The 19,843-nt window shown below is 34.8% G+C and overlaps 2 protein-coding genes across 3 annotated transcripts; one reads left to right on the top strand and one right to left on the bottom strand.

The window, feature by feature from the left end:
• Positions 1-3,367: 3,367 nt before the first annotated feature.
• On the top strand, positions 3,368-7,398 carry LOC133670467 (disease resistance protein RPM1-like). Its single transcript, XM_062090969.1, has 2 exons — positions 3,368-3,489; positions 4,317-7,398. The coding sequence occupies exon 2, from the start codon at positions 4,392-4,394 to the stop codon at positions 7,116-7,118; it is 2,727 nt and encodes a 908-aa protein (XP_061946953.1). The 5' UTR covers positions 3,368-3,489; positions 4,317-4,391; the 3' UTR covers positions 7,119-7,398.
• Positions 7,399-8,530: 1,132 nt separating this feature from the next.
• Positions 8,531-15,619, bottom strand: LOC133671330 (WPP domain-interacting tail-anchored protein 1). 2 transcript variants are annotated; one of them, XM_062092053.1, is made up of 6 exons: positions 15,466-15,615; positions 15,358-15,374; positions 12,236-12,831; positions 10,617-11,824; positions 9,396-9,551; positions 8,531-8,904 (listed from the first exon to the last, which is right to left on the bottom strand). In XM_062092053.1, exons 3-6 carry the CDS (start codon positions 12,798-12,800, stop codon positions 8,716-8,718), a joined length of 2,118 nt encoding a protein of 705 aa, XP_061948037.1. In that variant the 5' UTR covers positions 12,801-12,831; positions 15,358-15,374; positions 15,466-15,615; the 3' UTR covers positions 8,531-8,715. The 2 variants fall into 2 exon arrangements, with proteins under 2 accessions (XP_061948037.1, XP_061948036.1); XM_062092052.1 differs by lacking the exon at positions 15,358-15,374 and having other exon boundaries at positions 15,466-15,619.
• Between the last annotated feature and the right edge of the window lie 4,224 nt (positions 15,620-19,843).

Genomic DNA, 19,843 nt, shown 5'->3' with positions numbered 1-19,843 from the left:
CACAGGCCCCAACTCCTGTCTTTCTCTTGTGGCCTGGCATTAATTAGCAGGGCATTCCTTCCTTCCCTTCCATGTCCGTACATTAAAGAAATACAGAATCCTGCAATTTTTAAAGATGGATATAAATCAAATAATACAAATAAATTAAAGAAAGGACTGTTAATCTGCCAATTGATCATTCTGAATAGATATCAGATAAATGCTCTGCATCTTCTCTACTGCCAGGATTCTCAGACAATGCCGAATGTCTTTCTAATAGCTTGGCAACAGACATTAATTACTTCCTTACTTTCCTTCCATGTTCATACGTTGGACATTACTACAATGCTGTAGCTAAAATGATGACAGTTTAATTAGTTACTACAGAGTGCATTAAGTGCTGAACATTCCTTGCAAAGGTGTGTAGTACTGTCATGTTGTGCAATTCAATCAGGGCCTCAAGATGCTGAGCCTGAATCTTGATGCCTTTGGGCATGTCTCCAGATAAAATATCCAATATACCTGCATTTACAAATAGAAATGGAAGGATGAACAATAAAGATTTGAGAATCAAAACAACATGAAAATAAAATAACATGAAATGACGTTGCCATATGTTCTCTGTTTTTTTGCTTTTCTGCAATGCTGACCAGATCAAATTTACCATTTATTTTTCTCCTTCTGTTGATTCATAAGAAGGCATGGAGCATTAAGCTAAACAGGGGGGTGTCTCTTAAATTGGGATTGTTTTTGCAAATACTTAAGGCCTTTACTGTTAATTTAGTGTTTCCTGAACTTACGAGAAGAAAATCATCTACCTAATCTTGATTAATCTATTATTATATAAATATTCTGGATTTTAAAAAGCAATCTCCAAAATTTGAGATGATGAAAGTCGAGGCAGCGGCGGCAGCAGCAACAAGAACAGCATTTTCGAGAGATGGGCTAAATGCATCTGTGATGGTGTTAGTATTAACAAATCTTTTTAAGAATTATTCACTATCATAAGAAATCTCTCTGCAGCCTTTTGCACCGTCGATATTAACAATTATTTTGCACTCGGCCCTTTTATGTTCCATTCATTGGTCTTCATAATTGTGATGCTAAATTTGTATGCCTTAATAATAAGATTTGTGATATTAATTGCAGGTATTAGAAGATTTTATTATATATTTATTTTATAAAGTTATCTTAATTTCATGATTTTGTTTTTTTTTTTTTTATTTTAATATTTAATGTTAGATCTTTATAATTTTTTTATTTTTTTAATGAAGTTATCTTTATCTTATAATGCAGATCACGAGTTTAATACGTTAATCAAGATTGACTTAGATTGTTTTTTTAATTGTTTTTTTTATTGTATCCTTCAACATTAAATTACTTGTTTTTTCTATGAGATTATCATAATCTCATGATTCGAGTTGTGAGTTTGACAGATTAACTCATATTGACTCTTGTAGTTTTTTTTGTTCTTTTTTTTAATTTAATATTTTTTTCAATTTTTTCCTTCAACATTAATTTAGGTTGATTAAGTATTGTACTTCTTAATTTATTTTAATTTTCTTTCTAGGATTGTTATGGTCTCATGACTCGAGTCACAGATTTGCAGAGGCGGAGCTAGAATAACTTTTTAGGGGGCAAAACTAATATAACAAGATATAAATTTATTTTCTAATCTACCATACATGAATTATAAATATAAAAACACCTCATGATTTAGTTTTATATATAAAAAAAAAACATAGAATGATACAAAATTTACTATAGACAAGATAGGTAATGTAAGAACTTACTACAAACATAGAACGACATTTATATGGGTTAAAAGGCTAATAGTCATACCAAATTAAATCAAAACTATGAACTTAATTACATCTTTATAATAGATCCAACAGAGGCTAATAGTCATATCAAATTAAATCAAAACTATAAACTTAATTACATCTTTATAATAGATCCAACATTATAATTTTATTGTTCTTCATACTTATCAAATATAATCATATAAAGTTTATAAATAACATTAGCTGAAACGAAATATTATTTTTATTTAGTAAATTTTTTAAAATAAAATACAATAAAGTTTTTTACATATTGTGCTCGTTGTTCTTTCATAAAATAAAAATTATTAATTATCATATCTATTGAGAATCTTTCAACAATAATTTTTTTCATATAAACAATCAAATAATCTATAAAAAAAATAATTCTTCATTAACATTTTATTTTCTCAACATTAAAAATCAATCTTTTTTATCTTATTCATCATTCAACCTGAAATCAAAATAAATAAACAAATCTTAATTAATAAAATTCAAGACTCAAAATTAAAAACAACAATACATATTAAATCCATAAATTGATAAAATGAGTATCCTTAATTCCACTCAAATTCACAGAAGCTCAAAAAATTAATGACAACCCATCAAAGTCTAAAAACAAAATAGAATTTCGATAAAACGACACAAAAATAAGAAGAGATAGTAAAAACAAGAAGAAGAAAAAAAGGATTTTGAGCTTAGTTACCTTATTGCAATGGAAAAGAGGTAGAGACAGATTCTTTTGGCATGGGAAGTGTTGAGAGAGAGATAGAGAGTGAGAGTAGGTGGCTATGTTTTTTACCAATATATATTTTTAACAAGAGATTCAGTCATTTAAAGTACAACTCAAGTCTTTTCAGACTGAATTAGTTAAATTTAAATTGACTGAATTAGTCAAATTCAAATCTAAACCTTTACTATTTCTTGAATCTTCACATACTAGAATGACCTCCAATTATCCATATCCTTATTGGCTAAACATTCTCCTTCCTACAAACTTCAACCTCCACTTACCGCACCTTAACTATTTGGAAACCTAACCATTAAAAAACTTTTCAAACCTCTCTTCAAGTCCGAGTGCGGCAGCAGTCTGCAAATCCCCCGCGGTAGGCCTATGAGCACCAGGCCAGCGCGCTCCATGACCAGTTAGGGAGCACCCCTTAAAGAGTAATAAGTGAAAAATCTTAGTAACAATCACTTTCAAAAAACTCAGATTACTAGCTCCTATCATCTCTTCATCATTTGATTCTTTTATGTGATCGGAGATTTGACTGCCATATATATGCATTATATTTAAAATTTAAAATTTAAAATTTTAATTTTAATTTAATTTTTTTTTTCCCGTTCCAGGCATCCTAGAGTCTAGACTTAATTTTCAGGTGTGGATGGAATTTTACGTTCCAGCCTCTTTCTGGGCGTAATAATTTAATTTTACAGCAGTAATTACCTTTTTTTTAATTTGAAGAAAAAAAAAACCTATAAAATGAATATAGGTAAATCTTACAACAGTGATTACATTTTCAATTAAAAAAAGAAAGCTAATATTTTTACAAGTAATTACTTTTTCACTGACCTCTGACAAAAAAGAAAAAAAGAAAGAGAACCCAACATTTTGAAGGCATGACGGAGGAGGAAGAAGGCTTCAAATTCTCTCCATTCTCGCCATCTTTGGATCTCAATAAACCCTATGGTTTCTCTTCTCTTTCTTATCTCTCATATTTGGCATTCTTAGCATTCACTGTGTTTGTTTTTTTTTAATTAGTTTTTGTTAGGGGTCTTATACTACCTTAATGGCGGTGCCTGGAATCTTGATTATCCCTCAAGATCTTGATTTTTACATTTTTGGATTCGCTTCTTTCATTATATTCTTTCAGTTTCATTACTGTACATTGGCTGATGTAAACCTGCTAAACAATCATGGGTGCGTTTTCTTTTTTAATGAGTTTGCATAAATGCGGTTCCAAAACACAGACTGTAGATATTACTAAAGCATTTTAAAAAAAAAAATAATGGGTTGCTTTCAAGATTGGTGATTGTTTAAGATGAGGACATTGGATTCTTGGCAGACTTGAGAATTAGACTTGAAAAATGATGTCTTTTACTTAGTTGAGGCGGAGAGAAAAATTGATTTTTGAACCTCGAATCCCTTTTATTTCTGGCAGTTCCTCTTGGAAGTGCTAGTTAAAAAAACTAGTTCAGCCATCATTTTTTTGTTCTAGTAAGTGCTTTTGTAGTTTATTTTGATTCAGTTTCCAGCTGAATTCCATGATGCCAAAAAATGAGCTTCAGTACTCTGGATTACGAGGCTGTTAAAAATCGATGTAGACTGTGAAATAAATGTAAATGCCTTTATTCATTTTTTTCCATCTTTTACTTTTCAATTGCGTTGGAAGATTATTATAATTTTTATGAGCATATCTTTTTGTATATTGTTATTTGATTTGACATAAAGATTAGATGAGGTGACTTTTTCTTTCTGTTGTATTTGTGACATTTTTCCTTTCAAACTGGTGGCAGAATGGTGACATTGTGCACAGAGGTGATTCTCAAAAAAATATTATAACATAAAAGGACATCGCATGCATGTGAAACATGGCTGAGGTAGCGGTGGAGTACCTCGTTAGAAAATTGAAGGATCGAATTTTATTTGAAACTGACAGACGAAGTGCAGCAGAATTAAATAGCATCAAGATTGAGTTTGAAAAACTCAGGCCATTTCTGAAAAATGCAGATTGGAGAAAGATGATGGTGGCTGACAACACAATTGTGAAATGGGTGACAGATGTGATAAACCTGGTTTATGAGATTGAAGATGTCATTGACAAGGATTGCATTGGAAGAAAGGAGTCATATGGGTCTCTGTCCTCACTTGTTGATTTTGTGAGTGAATTTTTTAACTATGGGACCACATCAAATAAACCGCAGACTAGTTACAAGTCATTGCTGGTGCATGTCTCAGATAGGATTAAAGAACTAGAAGCCACAAGGAAGCATCTAAGCTTGTTAGGAGACATCACTAAAGCCAAACATGAAAACCTGATACAACATTCAAAGTCCTCCCATAAGCTTCCATTGACCAATATGATTGGAAGGAGCAAAGAATTTATGATGCTCAAGGAATTGCTTCTTCATGTGGTCGAGGCTGATAGGCCATATCTTGTTGCTGTAACCGGAAATGAAGGTGTTGGCAAAACAACACTCGTCCTAAGAGTGTATGAGAGTGTGCAGAGACATTTTGACTGTTCTGCCTGGATTTCTGTTTGTGGGCGTTCAATCACTGGAATTTTAAGAAACATGGCTACAGATTTTTCCAGAAGCCATTCAGTAATGAAGCTGGTGAGTAATTTGGATAAAAAGGGTGACAAGGATTTAGCAAACATGATCTGTGACTACTTAGGTGGTAAGAACTTCTTGCTAGTCTTGGATGGCTTAGATACCTTAGATACCTTTGACGATATTAAGCGTGCATTACCTGCTAGATGCAGAGGGAAGGTGGTGGTGACAACCTGTAATTCAGCAATTCCTGCAGTTATATGCAGGCATGTTCTCCATCTTGATCCACTACGGACAGAAGATGGTCTGGGGCTTCTTCGCGGACGAGCACTCTTGCAGCAATATGACCTTGGTGAGGTGCCTTGGCCTTCTTCAGTGAAATTGGTTGAAAAGAAGATTTTGCATATTTGTGAAGGCATCCCCCTATCAATTGCCACTATGGGGAGCTTGCTTTCAACAATCAACCTAGAAGAAGTTGGGAATTGGAATGAGGTCCTTCATATGCTGGAGGAAGCTAATCAGTGTATGCATCAATCCAATTTTATCAAGAAAGTCATCACAGTATGTTACTTTAGCCTGCCAGCAATGCTGAAATGCTGCTTCCTTTATTGTGGAATGTTTCCCCGCCATTGTGACATCCAATGTAAGAGGCTGATTCGGTTATGGGTGGCAGAGGGCTTTACAGGAAGACAGCTATTTGGGATAACAGAAGAGGAATCTGCCAAATACCTCTTAGAAGAACTTATCCAAAGGAATTTGCTTCAAGTGGCACGTGTAGGTGTAAATGGGGAGGTGGAATCTTGTACACTCCTGCAGCCAGTGCATGATTTTATCTGTGACATGTCACAAAAGGACCAGATATTTTCTGTATATGAGAGCACCCAGCAGGTTTGGCCATTAAAGGCATCACGTTTTGTTGCCATACATGGAGAAATTGATAATAGAACACCTAATTCTCTCCCTAGAGAGATCCGTTCTTTGCATTTCTTTGGGGGGAGGCCAAACCAGACAGCTATCTTGTTGAACTTGGTATCGAAAGTTAAACTCCTGCATGTGCTGGATTTGCAAAATATTCCTATTGACACCTTGCCTGATGAAATTGGTGATCTTGTTGAGTTGCGCTATCTAGACCTGAGGAACACGAGGCTACATGAGCTTCCACCATCCCTACAAAATCTGTGTGAACTACAGACACTTGATGTTAGAAACACACCGGTAAGGGCTTTGCCTAGTGGTTTTGATAGCCTCAAGATGTTGAAGCACCTTCTTCTTGCCGATTCATATGGCAACAGGGTAGTGAAGTTGGATGCTGAAATCATGTTTCTTAAAGACCTCCAGACGCTAGCAGGTGTGAAACTTACACAAAATGTCGCTGTAGGACTAAACCACCTTCCTAAACTTCTGAAGCTGTCAGTGGGAGAGGTAGAAGGTGGAAAAAATTCTCTCTGTCTGTCAGAATCCATCAATCAGATGAAAGACCTGAGTTCCCTGACCATAAAATGCGCTTGGAGGAAGGAAATTCAAATACAGATATCAAATCCTCTTGAGAATTTGGAAAAGTTACGTGTTGGAGGTTGGATTAGAGATTTGCTGAGGTGGATAAGCAGGCTAAGCTCCCTCAAGTATTTGCATCTATGGGACTGTATGTTGAATCAAGACCCCATCTCAAGCCTCCAGCATTTGCCCAATCTTGTTGTCCTTTCATTGTCCAAGGCTTTCAAAGGGAAGCAGATAAGTTGTGATAATATTGCTGGATTTCCGAAGCTCAAGAGACTATCAATTTTTCACTTTGAAGAATTAACTGAATGGACAAAGATAGAGGAAGGATCAATGGAAAAGCTTCAGATTTTAACCATTGGTTGGTGTCGTAAACTAAAATTGCCTCCAAGAGGCCTTGAAAGTCTTAAGGATCTTGAAACACTGCAGATAACCAGCATGTGTCCAGAATTTGCAGAAGAAGCAAAAGCGATCTCTCGTTGTTCAGGCTTAAACTTTTCAGTTGTTGAACAAGTTGCTTCTCAAACTCGTCAACAGAATCTTACCTAACAAATAATCAACTGAGCTATTGGTGGGATTAAATGGGTTGCTGCAAGCTATTTTTATGAATCGCTTGGGGCCAGGAAAACTACTCAGCAGAAACTCTGTTATCATTTATTGTGGACACTTACAAAAGAAGAATGACAGTTTATGGATTTACTGGCCTTGTAAGCTTCTGCCTTTTGATTTCATGGTCACGATATAGTGAACATCTTTGTCCTGTGCTACATTAACTTTTAATTACACTGCTGTAATCTAATAAAATTCTACTCTTTTACTTGATTCAAAATTCTTGGTTCTGAGGTGGCTTGTTGCAGGTTATTGTTTTTGGATGAGTAATCAACGCATGAACTGGTTATGATATTAGATATTGTCAAATTTAAGAATCCCTCAGAAAATGGTAGTTGACAATTGGGTATAGTCTCGACATTCTCATACAAGATTGGAATCTTAAGGAGGCCACAAAAAATATATTTTTTGTGTTAAATATAGATGGTCTGCTTGAAATTAAATCAAAATGGATCGAACTACTGAGGCAATCATCAATCTCTCCCTCCCCCTTCTCTCTACGAAACTGAAACCAATCAAAATGGATCAAAACTCTTGTGAGCATGTTACGGAACCAATATACGTGTTGGGAGAAGTCCCCAGGATTCAACAAGAAAAATCTACGCAACATAGCTTTTTTGTACGGAACAATAGAGAGCCTACACCCAATCACAGATTACTGGAGACCCTTCCCTTTTTTCCAGTTGTGGCATACTCTTGGGAAGTCCTGGAAGGTGGAAGCAGAAGCGGTTGAATTATTACAAAAAAAAAAAAAGACTTCAGAAACGAGGCTGGAACACTGGCTTTCAAATAGCTCCAAAAAAATTATGTTTCGGAAGACCTTCAAGATTGTTCGTTGCATTCATCTGTCCTTTCAGTGATGTGTTATTGTGGCTACCCATAAATTTGAGGACAAAGATCTTGAAATTATGCCTCTGCAATTCTTTTATTGTTTCACTGGTTCCTGAGAGATTGGCTTATGTAGGTCGCCCCTTAATTCAGAAGCCCTATATGTTCTGCCTAGACATGGACCACGGTGGTTGATGCCATTCATTCTCTAATAGGGTGAAAATGGAACCCTCCTTCCACTTTCTTGTTCAGTTGCGGTTTTCCATGCCTGCTTGTTTGCCAGATTTATGATGGACCATCCCATCATCAATACTCGCTTGGAACTGCATCTGTTGCTCAATGTGAAGTCATGAATCTGACCATTTTTGTTTTGTAGAATTACTTGCTTTCTTCTCTAAAGGAACTGTTTATGATTTAGCCCTGCCCTTGGGTTAAAAACAAAATAGAGAGAGCAAGATTGGCCCTTGGTATAGCGCACAGGAGTGAAAATGACCAAGTAATTACCGTTCAGAAGAACTAAAAAATTCGATCTTAAATGAGATTGGACATAACAGAACTCTTTATCGTTTCCAAAATTTTCCTCCTGATTCGTTTTGTTACAGAAAAACAAGTAAGAAAAACAAGCTCTTCAAGGTCATTCTTGATCTGTCTGAAAAGTGTATACCTAATGCTGCTCTTTTAGGCTTCTAGCACAAGAATATAGCTCTCATCATAACGGTAGCTTTTGTGGTGGAAAAACGTAAACTATTGCTGAAATGAGTAATATAAGCATTGCCATGATAGCATGCTTAAAGCTGAGTCCTGCATCTATTCTTCTCGCGGTCTCAAGTTCAGATGTGGAATCTGCTGGTGCCACCTTAGTTTCACTAACAGGTTCATTTTTCTGGGCCTTGTCCAGCTGTAAACAGAAAAGGAAACGAAGAGAGGAATTTAGAACTCAACACCTACTCCATGACACAGTTTCTAGTAATTGCAGTACATGCAGAAACAGAAAAGAATTGGAAAGGGTGTGCATTAAGAAGACGTGAAGTCTTCCCAAAATTTTAGACACCACAAGGATCGTGCTTCCTTCTGCTACTTCCTATTGATGCCTTCTACATTTAATGGAGGTCAGAGGTGTATAAAATTAGTCTCAAAGGCTAGGAGATCGCAAAGTTTCTAGACTAAATGTTCAAATTAAGGACTTCAACGTTGTACGAAGACACAACAGGCCCAAAAAGTAGAACTTTTTGACATTTGTTTTTAAAAAAAATAGTGATTTAGTCAGTATTTAAGACTCTTGAAACAAACAGGATAGTTGAGATTCAGGTGAAGACAAATCAGGGTTTCACCGCTTCCAATGATTAACGTGAAAGCCAACTTATTCAGAATGTAACATATAATACCCACCTCAGAAATAGTAGCTGAGAATTTGGATACGTCATGCTCAGTAAACAAAAACTTTTCATCACTTCCTTTGTTATGATACTTGGTGTCTACAGCATCTTTACTTGTCTGCTGTAACTTCATCACCAGAGTTTGGTTCTGCAGTGCTAGTGATGCTATCTGCATGTACGATGCAACACATCAGAAACAGAAAACCTGAGAGGAAATTTCTTGTAATTGCAAGCTCATACAGCATGGAATTCATGAAATTTCCTGCAAAGAGACAAATGTCGAGAACTTTAAAAATAAATCTCAAGCAAACAAGACCAGCTATTCTCGGTTAAATAAGTATGGTTGCCTTTGGAGCTTCTTTCAAAACATTCTCTGATTTATCAAAATGAACAAAAGAAGAAGAAGCAGAAGGAGGAAAAAGAAAATAATATGCTAGGTATCTTCTCAATGCTGTCTATAGCATGGAAGGACAAAAGTCAGATCACTATCCTCTCACTTCTTAATAGTGAAATGTAGTAAATAATGAAGAGACAATAACAAACTCTGTCAAAAGAACTGACCTGAGTGATCCATCTTCCTTTCTACCTTTTTGTTCAAGGCATTTTTTTTCTAATTTTGCATCAAACATTCTAGACTGAAAACAGTTATTTGCTTCGGTAGAGTTAGTGTCAAAATTTACTTTCCTTCTAGGAGAATGGGGTCTAAGTTGTTTAATTACCCTTTGTTCTACCACTAGGCCTATGACCCAGTGGTGTCAACCTCCTGCCTCATGCAAGAGGTAGTGCGTTCGACTACTGGCCTCTCTCTCCCCTTCCCCCAGTTGTAAAGGCCAAAAACAGCTATTCACTGTTTTTTTGGGGGGTGCCAGTTCTAATTCTTGCTTCATTTGATTGATCTTCTGTTTGTAGACCTAGGATTGTTCATTTCCTAAATTTCTTGTCTATTAAACCTGACTAAACTTTCTTCTAAATTATAGCTTCTATTCAGGTTTCAAGGCCTAGTCTCTGTGTGCGCATCCATGTGCAAAATGACAGCTTTATTTACACGTGTTGGGTTGAAGAGAGATAGACAGGAAACTAAGAGTAATTATTTGACGAAATTCAAGAACTACAACATGACATAATTCATTGGTGGTCTATAGCCTTCAAAAATTTTAATTTTCTTTGATACCTAAATATAAAAATCCAGGCAAGATCGTGATCAGCTGAAAGTTGAGATAGGAAAAGTGCGGACCTGTTTATGAAGGCGTTCCCTTTCAATAGCAAGCTGCATCACCAAATCTGTTATCACTTTAGATCGAATGCAGATGTCTTTTGCAGTTGCCATTTTTTTTTCTTCGGCTTGATTCAAAGATGCCTCCAAGCACTCAAGTCGGCCCCTCAAGAAGCTCAATTCTTCATTTAGATCTGAATTAGTTTCAGATAATATGATGCACTTATCCTCCACACTGTCTGCTCGGCTTTCAGCTTTTGAAACTTTTGACTTCAAGCCCTCAATTAAATTTTCCATATCTCTAATTGTAGCATACAGCATATTTTGCTTCTCCTGACTGGCTTCTGCAGATGCCACCGCATGCTGGAGCCTAAAATCAGATTCCCTCAGCTGTCTCTCCAAGGAATCAACCTTCTCAGAAGTGTCTTTAAGATGGCCCAACTCCTCATCAAGTTTCATGTTAGTCTCTTCCAATAACTTTAACTTGGCTTCTGCATTGTCTGCCCTACTTTCTGCTTTAGATAGTTTTTCTTTCACAGTATCAGTTACATTCTTCATTTCTTTGATTTCAGAACATAAATATGCATTATGCTGTTCCTGAGTTCCATCCGCAGAGACCTTTTCAGACAGCTGAAATTCAGATTCTATCAGCTGCTTCTCAAGTGAAGTCACTTTCTCCCTCAAAGTTAAGGCCTCGGTGTTAGCAAGGCCTAAATTATTTTCAGCTTCTGACAAGCTGGCTTTTAAGTTATCAGTCTTTGCTACAAGCAGACTGAGTTGTGTACTGCTGCTATCGAACTTCTGCAAAGCAATTTCTTTAGCTTCCAACTGCTCAATAGAATTTTCAAGCTTTGATCTTAACTCAGCTTCTCTCTTCACGGAACCATTCAAATTTAACTGGAATATTTGGAGTCGTCCCAGTAGTTCTTTTGATATCCCCATCAAAACCTCAGCAGCATTTTCTGTTTCAAACCATTTTTTATAAACATCCATTGTTTCTTCCTCTATGAAGAATACTTGTTGCTGGATAGAGAGTACTCTATCTTTTAGCTCTTCTTCTAGTTGTCTTGATTCGGTTAGCTTCTTTTCAAGGTCCATCTCTCTTGCCAAAGACTTCTCCAGCATCCTCAAGAAATGCCTTTGTTGTTCTGCAGTTTGCATGTTGATCTTTGAATTCATGCTTGACAGTTGGTTGTCTTCTAAGAAGTTTGATCCCTTGTCAGCACTCCCTTTTAAAATGCACACATAAGAATGTGAAGCAAAGAATTACAACCAGTAAGTAATTGATCTTTCCTTGACACCAAAGTTCAAAACAGTGAAATAAAAAGGCAAAAATTTAAACATCAGTTTCCAAAGCAGCAGAATTAGCCTGTCAAATACAAGAATTCCCTGAAAATATTGTATGCATGTTTCCAAAATACCTGCATAAATGCACATGTATCCATATCCATCACCACCCCCCCACCCCCCCCACCCAAAAAATAAATAAATAAATAAAAACACAACCATCAGGCTGCACGATTCAAGAACAAACATAATAGCCTGGGTTCGTTTTCTGAATTCTAAGGCGGCCCAGCATCAAAGCAGGGGTAAATAAAATTAAGTTATATTAAATTAAATTTTTGGGATCTATAGCTTACAATTTTCTTCCCCATGCAGACACGAAAATGTCCTCTGGAACTTGGCAGATTGTGCCCTAATCTCTGAGACTTGATCTTTTGACTGCTTCAATGAATCTTGAGAATCACGCAACTTTTCTTCCAGTGCCATGAAAGTTTCCCCTGGTCCATTTGATGATATTATTTCTCCAACCTCAAAAATATATTTTTCTATATTCATCATTAACTTATCCAGTTCCATTGTCTCAGCATCCAAAATCTCAGACAAGAAATCAAATTCCAAAGCCTTCTCCACTGAATCAGCCAATATATCGTTAGATGAGGCAAAGGCTTCAAAATCAGTTTCCTTGGTTGCAACATGCATCATAAGCACGCTTAAGTTAACCAACTTCTCTGCAACACAAGCCAAATCTAATTCAACTCCTGTCAGAATCACACCCGCAGTTTCTAATTCTCTACTCTTGTCTCCATTAGAAGATGCCTCTACAACTAAGTCAGTTTTAATTGACTCGACGTCCAGATCACAAGTTCCAACATCTTCAAGAGAAACTTTAGCTTCATGTACAGAATCAGTATCCATGTTCATCGCAAACTTGTCTTTCTCGCAGCCTCAAAACCTGAGTATCAACCATTAAAATAGTAAATAAAATGAAAGGAATTGATGCTAGTCAAAATACAAGTGTCAGTGGAACTAATGAGTATTGCTAAACGATAGCATTTCATAAGCTAGCAGGTACTGGGATACGCACACAAATGGTGATCAATGCCCATTAAAATAATAAATAAAAAAGAAAAGCAAAAAAAAAATCAGCGCTAGTCACGACAATTATAGACGGCGCTAATGTTATTGCTATATAATAGTAGCATGTCATAAGCTAACAGGACAATTACAAATGGCACTAATGATGTTGCTAAATAATAGTAGCGTGCCATAAGCTAACAGGCACTGAGAAAAACAGCATTGCATTACAAACATCAAATGCTGCTTATTTACTTCTACTTGAACTATAAAGAATGAACAATTTGCTTGACCTTACTCTACAACAATAAACATAATGCTCCAACGTAAATTGAGCAAGGATCAGGCACAATTGGTGAGTAAGTCCAAAGGCATGAAATCTTAAGTGGAGGTTTTCAGAATCACATCTTACAAGGCTAATCATAATCTCAAAGTCAAGCTGGATACACAATGTGAAGCGTTATGACTTGAGTTGCCATAAAATGCATGCAAGTTAAATGCACCTTACCCTACCCAATTAAACCCCTTCTGATATAATATATATATATATAGATGCCTTATATTACAAAGTTTACAAGGAAGAGAAGCAGTTTTCACTGACTTGTGGTAAATTTAAAAGAAGTATTTTGTGCTAAGAAAAGAGTATCATCCGAATAGAGCAAGGGGAGCAGTTTTGTGGCAGCCAAGCAGGTGAGAGAATATAGCATAGGAATTTGCTATTTGAGAAGAAGTATTTTTGGTATAAGTTGTGGTCTTGCTGTTCGGCAATTTAAAGATAATTTTGTTGTGAAAGTCTTGGGTGAGATTGAGGCTTTGGGCTTGTGAGTGTGAGGTAGTCTTGAGAGGTTAATTTCTTAGGAAGATTTGCTGTACTGGTAACGGTAGAAACAAAAATTTTCAGTAACAGTTATGGTCTATAGAGATAACCAAATTAAACTTTGAGTGCCTTTATTTTGTGTTGTTGCTTGATTTGTGTGGGTTCTGCACAACATGATCAACTGCCAAAAAAAAAATCAAGTCTTTAAAAGTGTTAGTGCTATTCTTAAATGAGATCCAAACCAACTTGCTACCAGCCCAAATCAACATCAGAAATTGATATAAAAATTTGTTGACAACACGTGTCATAAACTTCAAAAATATACTTCTTACGATTCATATGCCAAATGCCTCAGAACTCTATCACATAAAAGATACCATCACCATTACACAACTTCGCTTAGGGGCTTTGTTCAATAGTTTTGGTATCATTTCTAGTTAATTTCTTGGGTAGACCAGCACGGCCCCTCATCAAAATACGACATATAAAGCTGGTAAGGTACTACAACTTCAAATGTTTCATACATACCAAACATCCATTAAAACTCCAAAAATACCATCATAATTTACTAAGATGACTTGGCTAGGGGGATCTGTTTTAAATGGCCATTGTATCGTTCCAGTTATTTTCTTATTTAGATGCCCTACTTGTTAAGGAGCCGCGGTGCTATTAGTAAGCTTACTTCTATGAATCACAGTCTAATTTCAGCTTCAAAATAACCTAATCATTGGATAAGCGCGTCCCTAATTTCATATACCTCACATCCTAACAATAACTCCTCAACATGTAGTAAACTCAATATTCTCAAAGATGTGCTGCAAAATTCCAAGTGCAAGACTATTCTCATTGTTCTCCTCTAAACAATTAAGATAATAGGACTGGGACACAATCCAAAGTGAATAACCAAGTCCAGCGCTTCATAAGAAAACTTAGATGCAATTTACTTATGTAGCAGCAATTAAATATCTCAAAGGCCCGCTTACTGTAATAAAACCCAGGCTTACAACATTACCAAAGCTAGTTCACAATGAAATCTAAATCTAACTAGGTTAACCTCCTCATTCCAATTCCCACTCACAGCCAGTTCTCGCTACATCTACCTCCCATTCATCAGAGCAAGCAAGATAATCGCGCCAGCCCTTCAAATTCTAGACTTGGTTATTGTTTCACACAGGCTTCCTCAGGTTCCAATTTCGGCTGATGATTGATTCAATGAATAACAAAAATAAATAAATAAATAAAGATATTCATCCCTTCATTAATAATTCACGATCATTAACTAATCCACATCAGGGTCACTTGCTTCCACTGCAAAACAAAACAAAAACCCTCTGATCTGGAAAATTCAAAAAAAAAACCAAAAACATTTCCACAATATTAAATCAGTCTTATCTCCATCTCAAACTCTAATAAACAACAACAATCTTTCCATAACTGTATATAAAAAAGAAAACCCACCTCGGGTATACCAAAAGGAAAAACTGAACAAAACAAAACAAAAAAAAAAGAATCTGACAAGCCTGCACAAGTTTCTGTCACTCTCAACAAGAGAAGAAGAGAAAAGACGAAAATAATTGAAGAACGTACCCTTTAGAAAGACGAAACTGAGTTGTGTTGACAAGGAAATAGTAAGTACTGTGTAAAGAAGAGAATATAGTTGTATGTTGATGAGAGAGGAAAACAACAACAGACTACCTCTTGTTGTTGGCTGTTGCCACTGGTTATGCCTGTCTTCTTCGCAGACACGGCGGGGTTGAAGGCGGACAGGTAAGTTAAAAACGAAGCTGCGAACATCACTGCCGCATGTTAACGTGCGCTTAGGACTTCTTTACACCTGTCCCTCCAGTCGAGTGAGTGACACGTGTTTTTTTCCCTCTTTCTTTTTTAACTGTAATTAATATTTCTTTTTTCAGTAATCTGGGAGAAAGACTTCGATTTCAATTTCGATTAGGCGTCTGGTTTCATTTCTTCAGTAGCCCACTCTTGCAATTGCCGAAGCCCAAACTTGGCCCAATATAGATTTAGTTAAGACGGTTCTGGGTCCATGTTGAAGCCCATGAGATATTTAGTGATTTTCCTCTGTTGTAAACCCTGATCCAAAACAGTGCCCCACACCCAATATTTTCCTCTTTTTTTTTCTCCTTTTTTTACCCTCTGGAAAGCAGTGAGAGCATAATTTTAAAACCTGATCCGGTTCGGGATCCAACCGACCTGAAACTGGAACCGAACTAGATTGAAAAAAAAATGAGGAAAAAAAAAATTCGGTATGACCCGGCTGACCCAGCGACCTAACAAGACCATGTCAAAAACCTAGTTGCAACCCGTTGACTTTTGTTTTTTTACTAAAACGACGTTGTTTTGATTTTTTAAAAAAAAATTAATCCAAACGACCCGATCAAAACCCAGAACTCGAGCCTTGAACCGGGCCGGGTCTAAAAACTATGAGTGAGAGTATCTCGGCTAACTTCTATGCACCAAAATTAAATTCCCTTTTTATTTTTATCTTACGCAAGTTATCCATAAGAAAATCCATTTATTTTAATGATTGTTTAGTATTGAATTGATAATTCTATTTGAATATATTTTAAAAATGTAATTACCTTGAAACAAATACTAAATTAATGTTTTTCTAATACTTTTCAATATTTTTAATATCTTTATATCAAAATTATTTTTATATATTTTTAAGCAAAAAAAAAACATAAATCCTAATACCATCTTAACCTTAAGAATAGTTATAGCGACAAAGGAAAGTAGCTTATTTTCTTGACATTCTATTATGTATTATCATTTAATAAAAAAAAATAACTAAGCTAAATCTGTAAGAAAAATATTAGCTAAAGATATTTTTAGTTTTTGGGTTTAATGATCATAATGTCCTTGAATATTGACTTTCACATTTAAAGATTTTTTTTCCCTAATTGGATGTAAGCCAGTCATCCAATCAAACTAGAATAGTTAGAGAAAATTTCTTTCAAATGGATTAAAGTAATTATTTCGGTTACTTTTCTATCGTAAATTATATACATAGAGCATTCATATTTCAAAAGCTTGTCTCCATCTCTCTCAAGAATAAAAATGTCCAAAAGAGTGTGGTCAAGAGCAGAACAAGAATTTCTTTACTAATATCCTGTTATTTTATATTTTAAAAGTATTTTTTTAAAATATTTTTTTTTACTTTAAATTAATTGTTTTTTATGTTTCCAGATCGTTTTAATATACTGATGTTAAAAATAATTTTTAAAAAATAAAAAAATATTATTTTAATATATTTCCGAGTAAACAAACATTTTAAAAAACAATTATTATCACACCATCAACGCACCCTCTAAAATAGTTTGGAGATATCATGATAAAGGTTGAATAAGATGATTTTATTACCTTTGGTGGTGTCATTAGGGTATGTGAAGATAGAATGAAGATAGAAATGTGGTTTTTTTTTATGAGATCTACATCAAAAATATGTATTTTTTATTTTTACAAGGTGTAATTTATGTTTTAAAAAAATTATACAGGTAAAAAAATAAATCATATCTCTAAATCAAATACACACTAGCCGATGATTCACCCCCGAGAGTATGGTGATGCATGTAGGCAGGCTGTTAGGGCTGCAAGAGCATCCATACTCTGACCAGACCTCATGGCACCATAACTAGCATAGCAAAAGAGACTGGAAGTAGTTTCAATGTCAATAATAATGTTATGTGTGCACGTTTCGAACTTACATAGCTAGATGAAGCATCCACGTAAGACTCGGGTGCTATATTCTACACACCAGTGTTTATCTAGAACCTTTCTAGGAAAAACACAACTGTAGACTTTGGAGCTCTTTCAAAGACTTGGAGTCTTTGTTTTCCTAGGATGCCGCGAGTATTACTTGAACAATTCTTACGTTTAAAAACTATTTTTTTAGTTGAATTTTAAGTCATCGTCGTTGCTCAAATTAAATAAACAAATTTAATGTTGAGAGATTTTCTCACGGGTGTTTATAATTTGGATTTAAAATAATAATATAAAAAACAAATTTATTGACTATATCTCAATGAATGAAAAATTAAATCTGAAATATTCTAGTAATGGGGATGAAATATGTATTAATTTTAGAGTGAATATCAAAAGGATATGTAAATTCATAAGTGACGGGATATATATGAAGTGTTTATGTTTTTTAAAAGTGTTTTTAATTTAAAATAACATTAAATTAATTTTTTTTTAATATTTTTTAAGTGTTAATGAAATTTTTTTAAAAAAATACTTTAATATATTATAAATAAAGAGCTATCTTGAAAACTTCATTCACACAAAAATTCAAGCGTTGCCGCATTGCGACACGTGTTATCATTTTCTTAGACGAAAATCCCCTCCCTTTTACGTGTCCCCGCGTCCAAGCGAAGATGCATGGACCACACCCTTCACCGTCACACCCCATAATTTCTATCGTGGCTCGGACAGGTGAAAAGGAGGAAGCTTCGGTTCATGAGCTCTTTTCCTTCGTTCCAACAGCTACAGCCTCCATGATTGTGATTTAGGTTTTGTTTTGTAATAAACTAATCTCAGATCTTTCCCATGAATCAATAAACTTGCAATGTGTGAAGCTAAATCAAAATCATGAAGATCATTACAGCTGGTTCAACCATAACCTCATGTTTATTATAGAATAATAATAATAATTAGTGTTTTTTTCTCAATCCGCCATGATTGATCACGGCGATCAAGGCTGCCTATGGTTTAAAAAAATAAAATGAAAGAGACAATATTTAACTAATGGGGTTGGGGAAATGGTCTCCAAATTTATTGCTATAATTAGGCATATAATTGCCGTGTTGGATGCCTCTTGATTATAATATTTTTCAGTTCCCTTTGCTTGTTAATTCATAGGGACGCAACTATCCATGATTTTCTCGGATTTCATTTTTATTATTATATTTTAATATATTTTTTAAGTATTATTCAACCATTCCCATATTTTATTGAAAATAGGATTCTAAAAAAAAAAACAATAGATAAATCCAAGCGACTTTTTTGTAAGCACAAGCAATCTTTTTATAAGTGTTTGCCTTGATTGGATTGAGAGATTAAATTGATTATATAAACATGAGTTTAATTAGTTGATTTATTAGTGAACAAGGAAAAATATTATCTAAACAAGTGAATAGATTAACTTTAAAATAACAATTAAACTTGTATTTTATCTTCATTATCCTTTTTTTAATAATGAAAGATAATTTGAAAAAAAATGAATTAGATAAAGTAGAAGAAAATAAATATTTTTTATTGAATGTTTTTATTCAGATAAAAAAAAATGTGCATGAGTGATGAGCTTTTGGAAGAAAAACATAGGGGGAAAGGAAAGGAAAAGCTATGTGCATCCCACGAAGATAATATGTAGCCAAAATCTTTTTCTTTAACTTGAATATAAATTCAAGTTTTTTTTTAGTATTGAAGGAGATTTTATACTATTTGGTTTTGTATAATAAAATATCGTTTTATATTTTCCTTGAGGATTAAAAGGATTGTCATATTCCTAATTAAAAGTAAAATTAAGAGTAGCCGTTCAGGACAAGGTGCGTTGTCAGCACCCCAAGTGGTGACCTTACGAATTTTGGCTCATCCATGGTGAGACATGTCCCTGGTCGGTGCTAGCTGTGGCTAAGATGGCATGAAAGGCCAGGAAGAATTATTGCCAAGGGGTAAAGATGGCTCTTCGTATTAAAACAGTGCGTTTGGTCCCTCTGGGGGGATTTAAATATTCCGAGCCCCCCTTCCTTCGCCCCCCTTATTGAACATAAAATTTAATTGATTGACTATAGTTTTGAATTTTAAATTTATTTTAATTCCTAAACCATATATTTTTTATTTATTTTTATAGCCACTTAGTATTTTTCAAACCTGTTATTGACTATCCAATTAAAACTAGAGAATTAAAATAATAATATTTTACGACCCAAGTTGAGTTTTCAATATGCATTTAAAATTGTAAAAAACAAAAAAAAAACTAAGAATATGGATTTACAATTTCAAGTCGTAGAGTTATCATATTTATAGTTGAAAAAAAGTTTTGGCGCCTTTTTAT

Source organism: Populus nigra, chromosome 13 (assembly GCF_951802175.1).
Source record: "Populus nigra chromosome 13, ddPopNigr1.1, whole genome shotgun sequence".
Classification (NCBI taxonomy): Eukaryota; Viridiplantae; Streptophyta; class Magnoliopsida; order Malpighiales; family Salicaceae; genus Populus; species Populus nigra.
The sequence above is the reverse complement of the archived record's forward strand: the minus strand, read 5'-3'. Positions and strand labels throughout refer to the sequence as shown.